The 12,514-nt window shown below is 44.3% G+C and overlaps 1 protein-coding gene across 1 annotated transcript in view; it reads right to left on the reverse strand.

The window, feature by feature from the left end:
- Nucleotides 1-1,092: 1,092 nt before the first annotated feature.
- The window catches only part of PAPPA2 (pappalysin 2), a 297,907-nt gene continuing 286,485 nt past the window's right edge, over nt 1,093-12,514 (reverse strand). The window contains exons 21-22 of the mRNA XM_045547292.1: nt 3,468-3,566; nt 1,093-1,427 (exon numbers count right to left, since the gene is read on the reverse strand). Coding sequence (XP_045403248.1) covers nt 1,353-1,427; nt 3,468-3,566 — 174 coding nt within the window. The 3' untranslated portion in view covers nt 1,093-1,352. The remainder of the gene's footprint in view (nt 1,428-3,467; nt 3,567-12,514) is intronic.

Genomic DNA, 12,514 nt, shown 5'->3' on the forward strand with positions numbered 1-12,514 from the left:
GGAGGCTTGGAGACAAGATTGAGTCTCTTTGACTCCTGTTATCCTTGTGCCCCGGGCCTTGACTTAACCCTGACTACTCACCTCCTTATGGTCTCCTCTGGCTGCTCCATCCCTGCCTGTTCTTTCTTCTCCTCCCACCTTCCTCTCCCTCCCACCATAATTACCCTGCCATAATAATTTTTTGCCCCAGAAAAATCAGTCATATGACTGTGAATGATGGCCAGGCTTGGGGACTTCTAACAAGGAGTGAGACCACAGGCCAAGTATGAAGAGTGGGGGGTCCCTCCAGCCTGACGACTGGAGAATGGGCCCTAATGCAAACTTGCTGACTGGCTGGTGACTGATGGCCACATTTGGAACAGGGTATATGGACGTGCAGAAAATCCTGGGTCTCACCATCTCCAATTGAGAGTTCTGAGAAGTGGAGGAAAGTTAATATATTCTTTCTGGGTAGATTCTCAAGAATCATAGTCTAATTCTCCTAGACCCATCACCAGTGGGTACTCACACTCAACTTTCCATGACTCTTAGTGTTATCATTCTAACTCCCTATCTCCTTCAAGTGGGCCCAGCTCCCAGGTCATAAAAAGATGATTGGCTGACAAACTAGCATCCAGAATTTCGTCTAATTACTCTCTCTCCTTCTCCTTTCCCATTCTACCTGCCAATCCCTAACAATAGCAAGATGGCAGACAACTTGTCTTTCTGTCCTCAAAGCCTCAGCATTCATTTTGAACGTGAACTTCACAGCAGCATGTGTGGAACAATGGATAATTTTTAGCTTAGTAAACAGCAAAAAATATAATATATATAATATATTTATATAATTACGTTTAAATACTTATAAAGAATTAATAACTAACTTCATTATTTAAAGGAGACTACACAAAAGAAAGAGGAAGAACCAGCTGAGAGTAGATGAGCCCTGAAGGATGGCAATCGATTCGAAATGGGTATTAACAGAGTATCCCTGCCAACATCTCTCCCAGTACTTTGTCATTAGTTTACAAGTTGGGTGGGGCTGCATAGTTGGCAGGGTGCAGAGTGGGGAGTAGGGCAAGAGCAGAGGATGGAGCTGAGTAGAATATAAATGGGGGAGGGTCCTTATACATCTATCGTATTTCTCCTTCCACTCTAATCAACTGCCACTTTAAAGAAAATTTCCCTCCTTGGGCTACATGATGCACTAGTTGGCACCTGCAAACTTCCTCTAGCATTTCCTATGAGATCCTTCACACTTTTGCTCCGTCGTCCATTTCATGACCTTTCTTCTTCCTTCACCCTTTATTTCCTCCTGTGTTGGCCTTTTTTTACTGCCTCTGGGCTGTGGAGGGAGGGGCTTAATCCCACAGTTATTGATTTTCTTCTGCCTTGGGGTCTCGGCAGGTGCATTCATCCAGGTCACAGTCAGCAGCAAATGGAATGACCTGGGGGAATGAAAGAGAAGTTGAAATAACCCATTTTGTGCAAGCTTTACACTTTTCAACCAGCCTTTGCTTTTCTCACCTGGTCCAGGAGGAACTGGGATTATGGGTTACTATCACAGACTGAAATTATCACTCACTTCTCCCACTCACACACCATGTCACCCTGTTATCTTAGCCAAGTTAATTCTTCTTTGTTTTACTTTCTTTGCATATAAGGTGGCCAGAACAACAGAAACTATGCCAGAGAGTGTTTTTGTGAGGTTTAAATAAGATGATGGGTATAAAACACTTATGTGTTGATAAGCACCTATGACTACTGTTCTGTTATTTCTAAGACTACCACTAATGTCTAAAACTACTGCTTTTATTGTTTTCACTGTTGTTATCATCTTCACAAAATTTCTGTAAAGTAGGAAAGATGTATGTTAGCACGTCTGTTTACAGGGAAGGCCGAGAGAGGTTGGATGATGACACCACTATATGGAAAACAAGGACCCTACAGATTAGCTCTATGGCTCCTACTCCTTAGTGTTCTTGGATCAATAGGATCATCTTTGCCATCTTCATAAGCAGGAGTTTTATCTTTATTGACCCCAAAATATACTTTGGCTTGATGAAACATTGCATCTCCCCACCCATTGTTTGTGGCTATATTGCATTTCTTCTATGTAATTATCCCTTCCCCATGCCTGGGATGGTCCAGCAAAAGTTGCTGTCTTCTGCTTGCACCGCTATCAACAGACAAACATCACTTTCTGAATGTTCAAATCTAGTATCAGAGAGATCTACGCATTTGGGAGATATTTTCCCTTTTGGGCATTAACAATCCAATGAGATAAAAATGAACAGGCATATCACATATAATACTAGTCCAAGTACACTGAAAAGACATGGGCTTGGTGATTGGGCAAGTGGATTGGAGCATGGGTGGGGTTGCTTGGGGAAGTTTTCCAGCATATTTGCACATATGAAGTAAAATGTGATTTAGGAGTCAACAGAGGGGTGAAGTGCCTTTTCAATCTGGAATTTTGTGTATGCTGGCCACAGACACTGAAATTCATTAAAGACAAGCCCTAGATCTGCAGAGTGTGAGATGGGGAGAAAATGTCTTGCTTTCTCCCTAAGTGATCATGCCTTCATGTATAGAGATAGCTGGCCTAATTTCTGACCTGTGGTCCAAGCTCTTGATCTGTTTCTCTTAGTTCAGAATTTATTGGTTTTAGAGCAAAAGAGGGCCAAATTGAATAGTGACATGATGAGCCCCTGAGTGCTTTGCATTAAATAAGTTAATTGACATACATGGAGAGAACAGTGTATGGCACATAGTGAGTGATCAGTAAATGCAAGCAATTAAGAGATATAGTACTGAGGTCTGCCTGTAGGTGCTCATGGTAGGTATGGCTTTATCATAGAGATATGCACAAGGAAGGAAATAATATCTCTTACATGCTTCTGATTTATCAAATTGGCCAACTAGATATTTGAAGCACTTGGATTTTTACCCATATTATCACAAAACTTCAGTCTATTCAATTTTATAGGATTAGCTTGAGCCTGTCTGCTAATTTAACAGAGCCAAGACTAATAGGGATAAAGGGCACCAAGGACAGGATTCATGCCCAGGACATAATCCAGAGATTGCTCGGGGTGGCTGGTGGCACGCACTCAACACGAGCCTGCAGTGTCCTTGTAACACACTGTGTGAGACTGTTCATGTGATTGTGAAGATGAATAGTAACTGGATAGCACTTACTGGTAATCCTGCCTCCTGAGGGGTGAAGACCATTACTTTTCCTGCCTACAGAGAAGTTTCCTGGACAATGATAAGCAAGTGTGAGTCTTCCAGTAGCAAAAGCCATGGATTTTCTGAAAGAGTCGCCGGATGGATGATTAGAAATTTAGCCTTTTCTAAGAACCTATGCTACCCTTAATCTTGTCACTTAATACCAATTATGATCCACCAAGAAGGAAAGTGAGCCAAGGAACCTGTGTTATTCCTGGAGCTCCTCTCACGTGCCCATTACCAGGTCTCTCACTCACCTTCTTGGAGGACAGTGTGGAAGAGCAGCAGTCCCCACCATCGTAGTGGCAGTAGGCCCGGTTGTTGATGGTGTCACACCAGCCGTCTGCTTGGAAAGGCTGTAAGGAAGGGAGAAAGAGGTGGAAGTCAGCCGCTTGGTGCAGCTTCACTATGCCCTCACCTGCTCTCCGCTCTGCCCACCCGCCGTGATCCATACAGCTCCAGAGGTACTGTGCAGAGCACCCAAGGGGCAGGACACAAATTGATCCAACTTCCTCAAAAAGTTGAAAAATCTCAAGACCATTGATTGAGCCTACGTAATTGTCAAATTTCACCTGCAGCACCTGCTCCTGGCCTGCTCTAAGGTCTGAGATGGGTCATTTAAACTCTTTGATCAACTATTTCAGCTTCTTCACCTTCTTGTAATAAAAGGTCTTTATATCATGTAGGTTACAAAACGTTTTCACACGTTTTAACTGTTGATCATCGGAGAAGGCCTGTGCAGTAGACAGGACTGTCTGTAAAAGTCCCACTTTATGAGTGAAGAACTGGGGATAGATTGAGATAGTAAGAATCTCCCTGGGTCACATAGCTATGCTGAGGCAGAGTTTGGCATTAGATGCCAAAGTGCTTGCCACATATCTTGGCTTTCATCTGCTTTTCACATATTAAGGACCATAGCCCCTTCTCCTGGTGTGGGAAGACAGATCCTTAAAGATCCTGGCTGTCTCTGGGTGCTATGAAGACCCAAGTGATGTCTGTCTAGCATGCAGTGGTCCTAGGGTTGAGGACACCAGTGCTAGAACAGATATATTCCCATGTGTGCAGCTACCTCAGGCATAGCAGCTAGACACAGGGTCAGAGTAGAGAAAGCTAAACTGTCCTCATCATTCCTGTTACTGCTGCAAGTTAACAGGAACCAAAATGGGAAAGAGGTCAGGCCAAACCAGAGTTAATGAAGTGTTTCACCCCAAAAGAGGATGTATGATAAAAACAGCAATAGGCAGTTACAAAATAGCTCAGCAGTGCAATGCATTGTTCCTCCAGAAAACTACCTCCAGAGGGAAATACTGCCTGACAGCATCCCGGAGGGCACATTAGCCAGCCCACCTACTTGATGACATTGGCTACTCCCCATCCTGAGCTGGTGCAGAACCGCAAAGCTTCAGAGAACATCTCATGGTCAAACTCTTGGGGCCACAGAAATTTTGAGTTCTGAGGCCACGTTCCAGTTTACATGTTCAAATCATTTTCTCTCCACCTCACTCTCCCTAAATGTCAAATAGAAGGACTGTGCCCTATTTCACTGTGCTTTGATGAGATAGATCACTCAACTCAAAAATGGCCATTAATTTTCAGCAATTGAGTTACGTCATAATGAGCTCATCCAAGTTATTACTTCAATGTTTTGATTTATTCTATGGGGTCTTGTGGTCATTTGAACATCACTCCAGATGTACACCAGTTTGCCAACCACTGAAAAGCTGCTACTTGTGGGGTGGGACTCAACAGCTGCCGCACAGCTGCACAGCAATGTCGGTGAGAGCAGGAAGTGAGAATGAATTGTTTTCAACACAGGCCTCGCTGGGATAAGAGAGAAGGATTTCGAGATGAACATTTGTCGGTAACACTGGAGCCAGTTATTTTGGCTCTAGAGAACTTTGAATCACTATACAATCAAGAAACAGGTCCAAAATTGCATCCAAATAATAGAAGTCAAAAGACAACTAGTGTGTCCTTAACACCTATAGAGGCCCTTGGGTCCTTGCGGGAGGACCAGATATGTCTACTGAGATTCCCCAGAGTGGTTTTCTTTTTCTCTAAAGTGTTTGGAGTATATTTTACTCATCTAACACTGTATCTGTTGCTTTTCCTCCAACCCTGACTGACTCATTGGCAAAATTTAATAAGTTTCTTCTTTTTTTTCCCTTGTAATTGTCTATAAAAACCCAAAAAGCACCCAAAATACTTTTCCTACATATGTAAGTATGAGCTTCAGAATGGAGGATTAAAGATAGATCTAAAGATATCTTTCTTTTCATAAGAACAACCTAAATATTTGAATAGGTTAGTAAAGGATCATGGGGAATTGTTCTTTCTAAAGTTTTAACCAAGAATGGCCTCTCATCCCAAGAACATTAGGGAAGGTATGTTGAAAAGAGCAACAATGTCCTGGGTGACCTTCTCTAGGACCCACCGGACTTCTGTTGCCATAGCCCGGAAGAGATCTCTATAAGATCTTTTTTTTCTGTTCTTAAGGACTCATCAGGAAAGAGAAGGGAAATTATAAAAAGGAATAGCAATACAGAGAAAAGGCTGGAAAGACCCGAGTTTAATTTACTATATACCTATTAGAATTAATTGCTCCTCCCCCAACCTGCCAAAAACAACCACTCCACCCTCAACAAACAGAGTCTCCTATGGCAACCTGTGCCTGGGAAGCTCGACAGCTTGACTCCAAAGTTACAGTGAAAAAATAGAAAGGGAGAAATGACTAATTGATCCAAAATTCAAAAATATCTGAAGACTGGCTGTAGACTAGGATATTTTAATCTCAATAACTGAAAGATATCAGACTTGGTATATCACTTCCCCCTGCAGGAAACTTTCCCAAGGGAAGGCACTAGGCTTGGTTCCTCTGCACACTGTGTACACAGGAAGACTTCATCACCCATAGGTACACCTGGTTTATTGTGTAACATCAGAAAATAAAGCGTTCTGTGTAAGTGGATTTTTCCAGTCCCTGAAACTTATCCCTTGAAGGATCACTTTTTCGTTTCTGTTTTAACCATTTTGATAAGAGAAAAAAATCTTTATAAAATGCCTGTTTCCAAGCCTTTTAACAATGTATAGAACACAAAGTCGTCAGCACAAACATTTATTACTTTCACTATACAGGAAGGTTCTGTCCTTTGTTAAATGTGCCTCCTCCAACATATACACACACACACTTTATCTTTGAGCCAGGAAGTCAAGCCCTTGGAATTATACTTAGTAAATACCTAAATCTGAGAGAGAGCTTGGATTATGAAGTATGAGCTTATGACACCTATTTTATTTGTTATAGGAAGGCTTTTCTTGTCAGTCTACTGGCATTAGCTGTGATCCAGGCAGATGAAGTGGCCAAATAAATGACTGCGTGTAAGTGATGGAATACAAAGAGGAAAGGCTGTGGTTCTATCCTACCTATACCACTTTGGAAAGTCTCAAAAGGAAATATAATTCCTCTTTACATTATATAACCAGTCTGGTGGTCTGTGTTAAGGTTGCTGCGGGGAGTTAGCTGTAGAGACGGTGGCCCGTCTGTTGTCTACAGCTGGAGTCACTCATTCACTCACCTGGCACTCTTTATTGCATGCCTGTGTGTGCCAGGGCCTGTTGTGGGACACAGACCTAAGTAAAATGTGGCTTCAGCCCCTGAGGGAACAAAACGTGAGCAAAAGAGAGTACCTAATCCAAATTTGGGGAATGGGGGAATCTGCCTTCAGGGGCTGTTTCTACTCCCTCTAGCCTCAGTGGAGAAGAATTTAGGACTAGATGAATCTGAGGGGAAGAAGAGTCTGAGCGACTAAGAGAAAAGGAGGGTGAACATGCAGGGTGGGGGGGTCCCAGGCTGCCTAGCGCCGCAGACCCCACCCTCAGGAAGCGTTCCATAAACTTTGACTGACTGGCTGACAATACCTATTTTACTAATCAGACTAAGAACACTTTTCTTCTATAGCTTGCAATGGAACTCAAGGCCTTGCTGATGTTTTAGAAGGTTAGTTTGGCCTGGAGATCTTCTGCTCTGATAATCTACAGGTGGGGATCTCAGCCCAAGGGGACCATATCCTGATAGGTGAGGCAGGGGACAGAATCCTGTTTTGTTACCTTAAGGAGTGTTTAAGAGCAGGAGAAGATGCTAATCACATTTCTGCCTGATGGCGAACACTATTTTCTGTTTTTCACATCATTTCTGAACAAATATTCTAGTTATATGAATAAGAAATATGACCCACATCTATTTCTTCGTATGGATTGGGCTGCGTCAGGCCTCAAAGAAGCTCTTTGCCAAAGCTGTGGTACAGCACTCAGTGGAGTCCTTGCAGCAGATGGAAGCTCTAGGTAAATGTACACAATAATTTTCTCTTTTTCTCTGGCTTTTCAGTGAATGGATCTTCATTCTCCCTCCCATCCCGTGGTTCTGCCTGCTGTGCCCACACCGCCTGGGCCTCACCTCCAAACACTGCAAAGAACAGCAACAGCAGAGCTCTACTGCAAGGCATTTCCTGGAATGTCAGGGGCAGAATCTGGGAGGTCTTTGTGGCCCCTCAGGGCCCTCTGATAATAAGAACACTATATTTGCTTATCAAAAGGATGAAAGATGACGCTGGAGAGGATATGGAGCAAAGGGAACCACCAACCCAGCACACTATTGGTGGGCAAGTACATTATGCAGCAGTGCTGTTCCTGCAGATGGACATGGCCAAAGGAAACTAAATCAGTATCTCCAAGGGACTTTTTTAAAGGAACACAGGCACGTGAAATTCCAAGGCTAGATGAAGCCACGAAAAGACTATTTAGAACGCTTGTTCTATGAATGATTAAATAGAGCCTTAGAAAGGTGAACTGTCTCATTTTCAAGGCTAGGTAGTAGAAATCCTGGGAACAGAACTCAGATCTCTCTTCCTGATCTGATGTTCTCTCCACTATACCATGCCACCACTGTCTGTGATTTCATTCGTCTTTTAATTTACTGAGAAAGAAGGGTAACCTGAATTCCTTTGGTACCTCTATAAAAAAGGCTTAGGTACAGGGACATTAATATGAAGTGAACCCAGTGACCCAACACAGAGATAAAAAAAGGGTAAGATAGATAGATACATAAAGATACATAATCTCAGGTCCCCTGGACCCCCACAATATCACTTGGGTTTATCTCAGTTGTGGGTCAAGGTTTACCCCAAATGAGCTACCTGGCACTATAGCTCCTTCTGAGTCTCAGGGCTTAGTAGGCCCACATTTCCCTAGAAACTGACATTCCCAGGAGAAAGGAGCACTGTGTTCCAATCCCATCACCAGACGCCTGCAACTCAGAAGCATTTATTTCTGAGCCTCAGAATGTCAAAGCCAGACGTTTAGCTGCTCATTGCAGTCATTTGAGGAAAAAAGAAAATGGAGTTGTTCCACTCTCCCATTGTTCACCCCTTGGGATGGGAGGGTTCTAAGGATGTCTCATTTGTGGATTTGCTACAGTCTTCTTGGAAAATGTAAAATTAAGATATGCAGATATTTAGAGATTGATTGTGAATTATGCAGGAATAGTTCGTTTGTTCATTCGTTCCTTCCTTCCTTCCTTCCTTCCTTCCTTCCTTTTTTCATTCAGAGACAAGGTCTCTCCCTCTGTCATCTAGGCTGGAGTGCAGTGACATGACCATAGCTCACTGTAACCTCGAATCTCTTGCAGTCAAACCATCCTCCCACTTCAACCTCCTAAGTAGTTGGGACTACAGGTGTGTGCCACCATGTCCGAATAGTTTTTTTTTATATTTTTTATTTTTTACTGAGATGGGGTATTGCTATGTTGCCCAGAAAGGTCTTTAATTCCTGGCCTCAAGTGATCCTCCTGCCTTGGCTTCCCAGAGTGCTGGGATTACAGGAGTGAGCCATCAGGCCTGGCTAGAATAGTTTCTTAGATACACTCTCCTCTGGAAAATCTCATTTGGTTTTCTGGACCCAAACAGTTTTCCCTTCTCTGAGTTATGGAGTATTTTAGCCATATATTCATTATAGGACTTAACACTCTGAATGTATTTAATACTATCAAAGGCTCAGTATCTAATCACCTTTGTAGTCCCAGCTACAGTGCCTGATGCACAATAGGTCTCAACAAATAGATAAATATGAATGCCCTACTTTGAAGGGCATTTTACATTTCCTTGGAATATTTTATGACCAGATCCCTTCTTTTCATTATTCCGCTACTGCCAGAAAATTTTCTAGGCATGTTGCTTTATAAGAACCACATAACTTAGACACAGGTCAAGCTATTATGGGCATCCAGTCCTTTTCTTATTATAAACAGACACTGTAGACACTGTAGTTGAGATAAATCATATACACACACGTATAGACATATATATGTAGATCAGGTATATATGCATTGATTATTTTCTTCTAGGTGCACAGTATGGAGAAATCTATTTTTAAAAGTACAAAAAGGTAGTAGAATAAATATGCCATCTGAAAATCAATCTAAAAATGTTGGATAAAACATAACAATTCCTCTCAGTTCCACAGCTGGGATCATAAGAAAGGAAGGGAAATTTCCCCAAGGCCAAAAACAGAAAGTGAAAACCAGAACAGAAAGAAGGCAGTAAACCATGGCTGTCCTAGTAATGTTTGCAAATATCTGTAATCAAGTGGTTGGGTTTTAACAGATGATCAGGAATATGGGCCTGGGTCTTGGCCCTTTGCAAGGTGGGGAAATTTTAAATGACCCTGTTAGTATTTTACTGTTATAAAAAGACCATGTTTACAAGGACTGATAGGGAATGACACGGTCATATGGTGATGCTCCATAGGTCACAGCCAAGGGAGTTGCTCCAGCTTACCATCTCTGACGTCCTCCTGACTCAGATCCAGGCCTTGGCTAACTCGCTGGTTGCTAAGCTGTTAAGGACCTGCTGGTTTACCAGCTAACAGTTGAAACTTCAGAAAGAACCTCCTAGAAGGCCACGGGGAGATTCTACACACAATGGATGAGCAAGATGCAATTTAAAGAAAGACAACGAAGATTCGCATTCTGCTGGGTGGTCAGAGGGATGGCAACGTGGGATCTAGCCTTGTGGTCTGTTGTGCGTTACTGGTCCGTGCGAGGTCACACAGCTTCCATGAGGGGCCTCAAACCTCTGCCTGTGCAATCTACCAGACCCTCCAAAGAGGCAAATGTGTACCTTTACAGGGGCTAAAAGAGAAACCTGTTTATAATCGGCTTGTCTGTAACTGACACCCGGACCAAAGCAAAGTCTTAGAATAAAAATAATCAAGTAGTGCAAAAATTAATCTCCTCTGAGAGAAACAGTTGAGATAAACAGGGATGAAAAAAGAAAAGTTAGCAAAATACAGTCAAATGTCTTCTTTCACCTGTAATGTTTTCATCTCTTTCAAGGTACTGCCAAGGAAGCTACCAGGACTGTAGGGTGGGGTGATGAAGAGATGTGATATGGTGCTCGAGGAACCTGTGTGCAAATCCCAGCTCTGCTCTTTGCCAACTATTAGCATCTGAGTAAGTTACTTAGCCACAAGCAGCAGAGCCCTTGTTAGTACATGAGAATAATGACGCCCTCCTCCCAGGATTGTGGTAAGGACTGAATAAGTGAAGGGAGGTGGAACACTGTCACGGTGTGTCCCCACAGTGAGCACTTGAGAACTTGTAGTTCTATGAAGGAAACACAGCAGGAAAACTACCACTGCTGTTGGCTCTGTAGGCTGGTGCCTGTAGGCTCTCCCTAGAGACTCCAGTCGGAAAAACTTCAAGATTCTGTCACCAACACCTTAGAGTCAAGACCACGGACGCTTTCCTCCCTGAGTGCCCCCTGCCCCTTCGCTTTCACTGCAAATGCATGTGTCTGAGTCATGAAGGAGAGAGGGTCAGGAGACGAGGGAAGTGGGTCTGGACCTTGTGAAAACAGCTCCCGGAAACCAGGGCTCTCCCCAAAACCACAGTGGTGCCTCAGGTGTCTTGGCCTCTGAAAAACCCCAACCATTACAGACACCTCTTCTCTGATGTGTGCCACAGGAAAACAGGAAGGTGAGGGGTCTCTCTGGGACTTAGTTTTCAGTCCAAACTAACCTTTCATTTAGCTGCAAATAAAGACCCAAAGTCGCATGGACTTTCCCCATCACTTACAAACACACACTGGCCTGCTTCCCCGTAGAGCCTCTCCTCTGGGCCCAACGTGCACCCACAGGAATGGGCTTGCTCACCCCAAGGCCAGGGAGGGGGCGGTGGTGGTGGTTGGGGTTAGAGCCCCAAAAGGTGAAGATGGCAGGTGGAGTTGCCTGTATTTGTGTCAGAAAAACACTGGCTCAAACTTAGAGTCCTGCTTCTCAAGGACAGAGATAGGAGAACAGAATGTCCCACCACAGGGTCCTACACAAACCACAGCACTCCTGCAAGGTTTTCATCTGCCTTCCGTTGTGAGCCACCATCATGAACCACCACTGCTGATGGGAGGGGTCCTGGCCCTCCCGCCCAGAGGCCTCACCGAGGGTCAGGTACTCAGCACCTTTCACCTCTCTCTCCCCACCTGCCACCAAGGCCGCAGGAGGGCTGCTCCGCAGCCTGGGAAAGCACCAAGGGCTCCCTCCCACCACCTTCGCTGCCTCAGTAACTCTCCCTGATCACGTGAGCAGGGTGGCCCCTCGACCCTGACCTTCTCCATCAAACCACAACTCTACGCCCTAAAACAAACAGACAAAAAAAAATGTTTTTTTCTCCCCCTCCACCAGTGTCCTTTGTGGGATCCCCCTTTTCTCTGGAGCAGCTGATCCTGTGCAGTCTGTTAGTCAGTGATTCCCAATCCTCTGCTGTCAAAGACTGAGTTCCTGGCAGTGTTCCCCTCTCCCCCCTCCCCGCTCCTCTTCTGACCACACAGCCGTGCCTCTCAGAGGTCTCTGGGTGGCCTGGCTGTTGGGCCCCTGGAGTACTGGTGCTGGAGAGCTGGCCTGGGAGCTGGGCTCCCCCGACACATACTATCAGAACTCTCTGGTGTCTCTGTTGGGAGGCTGAAGGGCCCATCTGTTCTCATGATTTCCTTTTTCTTGTTTGCACAGTGGGAGGAGTGTAGGGGGCCTGTGAGGTCTCTGGACACAGTCTCGCTGCAGAGCAGGACTCTTTAAAAGAACAATGGAGTAGCAACTGTCTGGGATCTCCCATCCCCTCTCCAGCTAGCCTGCTGGAGCCAGCCTGCTGTGTTTCAAGGTCAGAGGCAGAAAGAAACCTGGAACACAAGAGGTTCAAACTCTGCAAGGACCTTGGGGGCAGGGACACTTCCGTTTTGCTCTTTTCTATTCCTTTTTCCTT

The sequence above is a fragment of the Lemur catta genome, chromosome 3 (genome assembly GCF_020740605.2).
Source record: "Lemur catta isolate mLemCat1 chromosome 3, mLemCat1.pri, whole genome shotgun sequence".
NCBI classification, from domain to species: Eukaryota; Metazoa; Chordata; class Mammalia; order Primates; family Lemuridae; genus Lemur; species Lemur catta.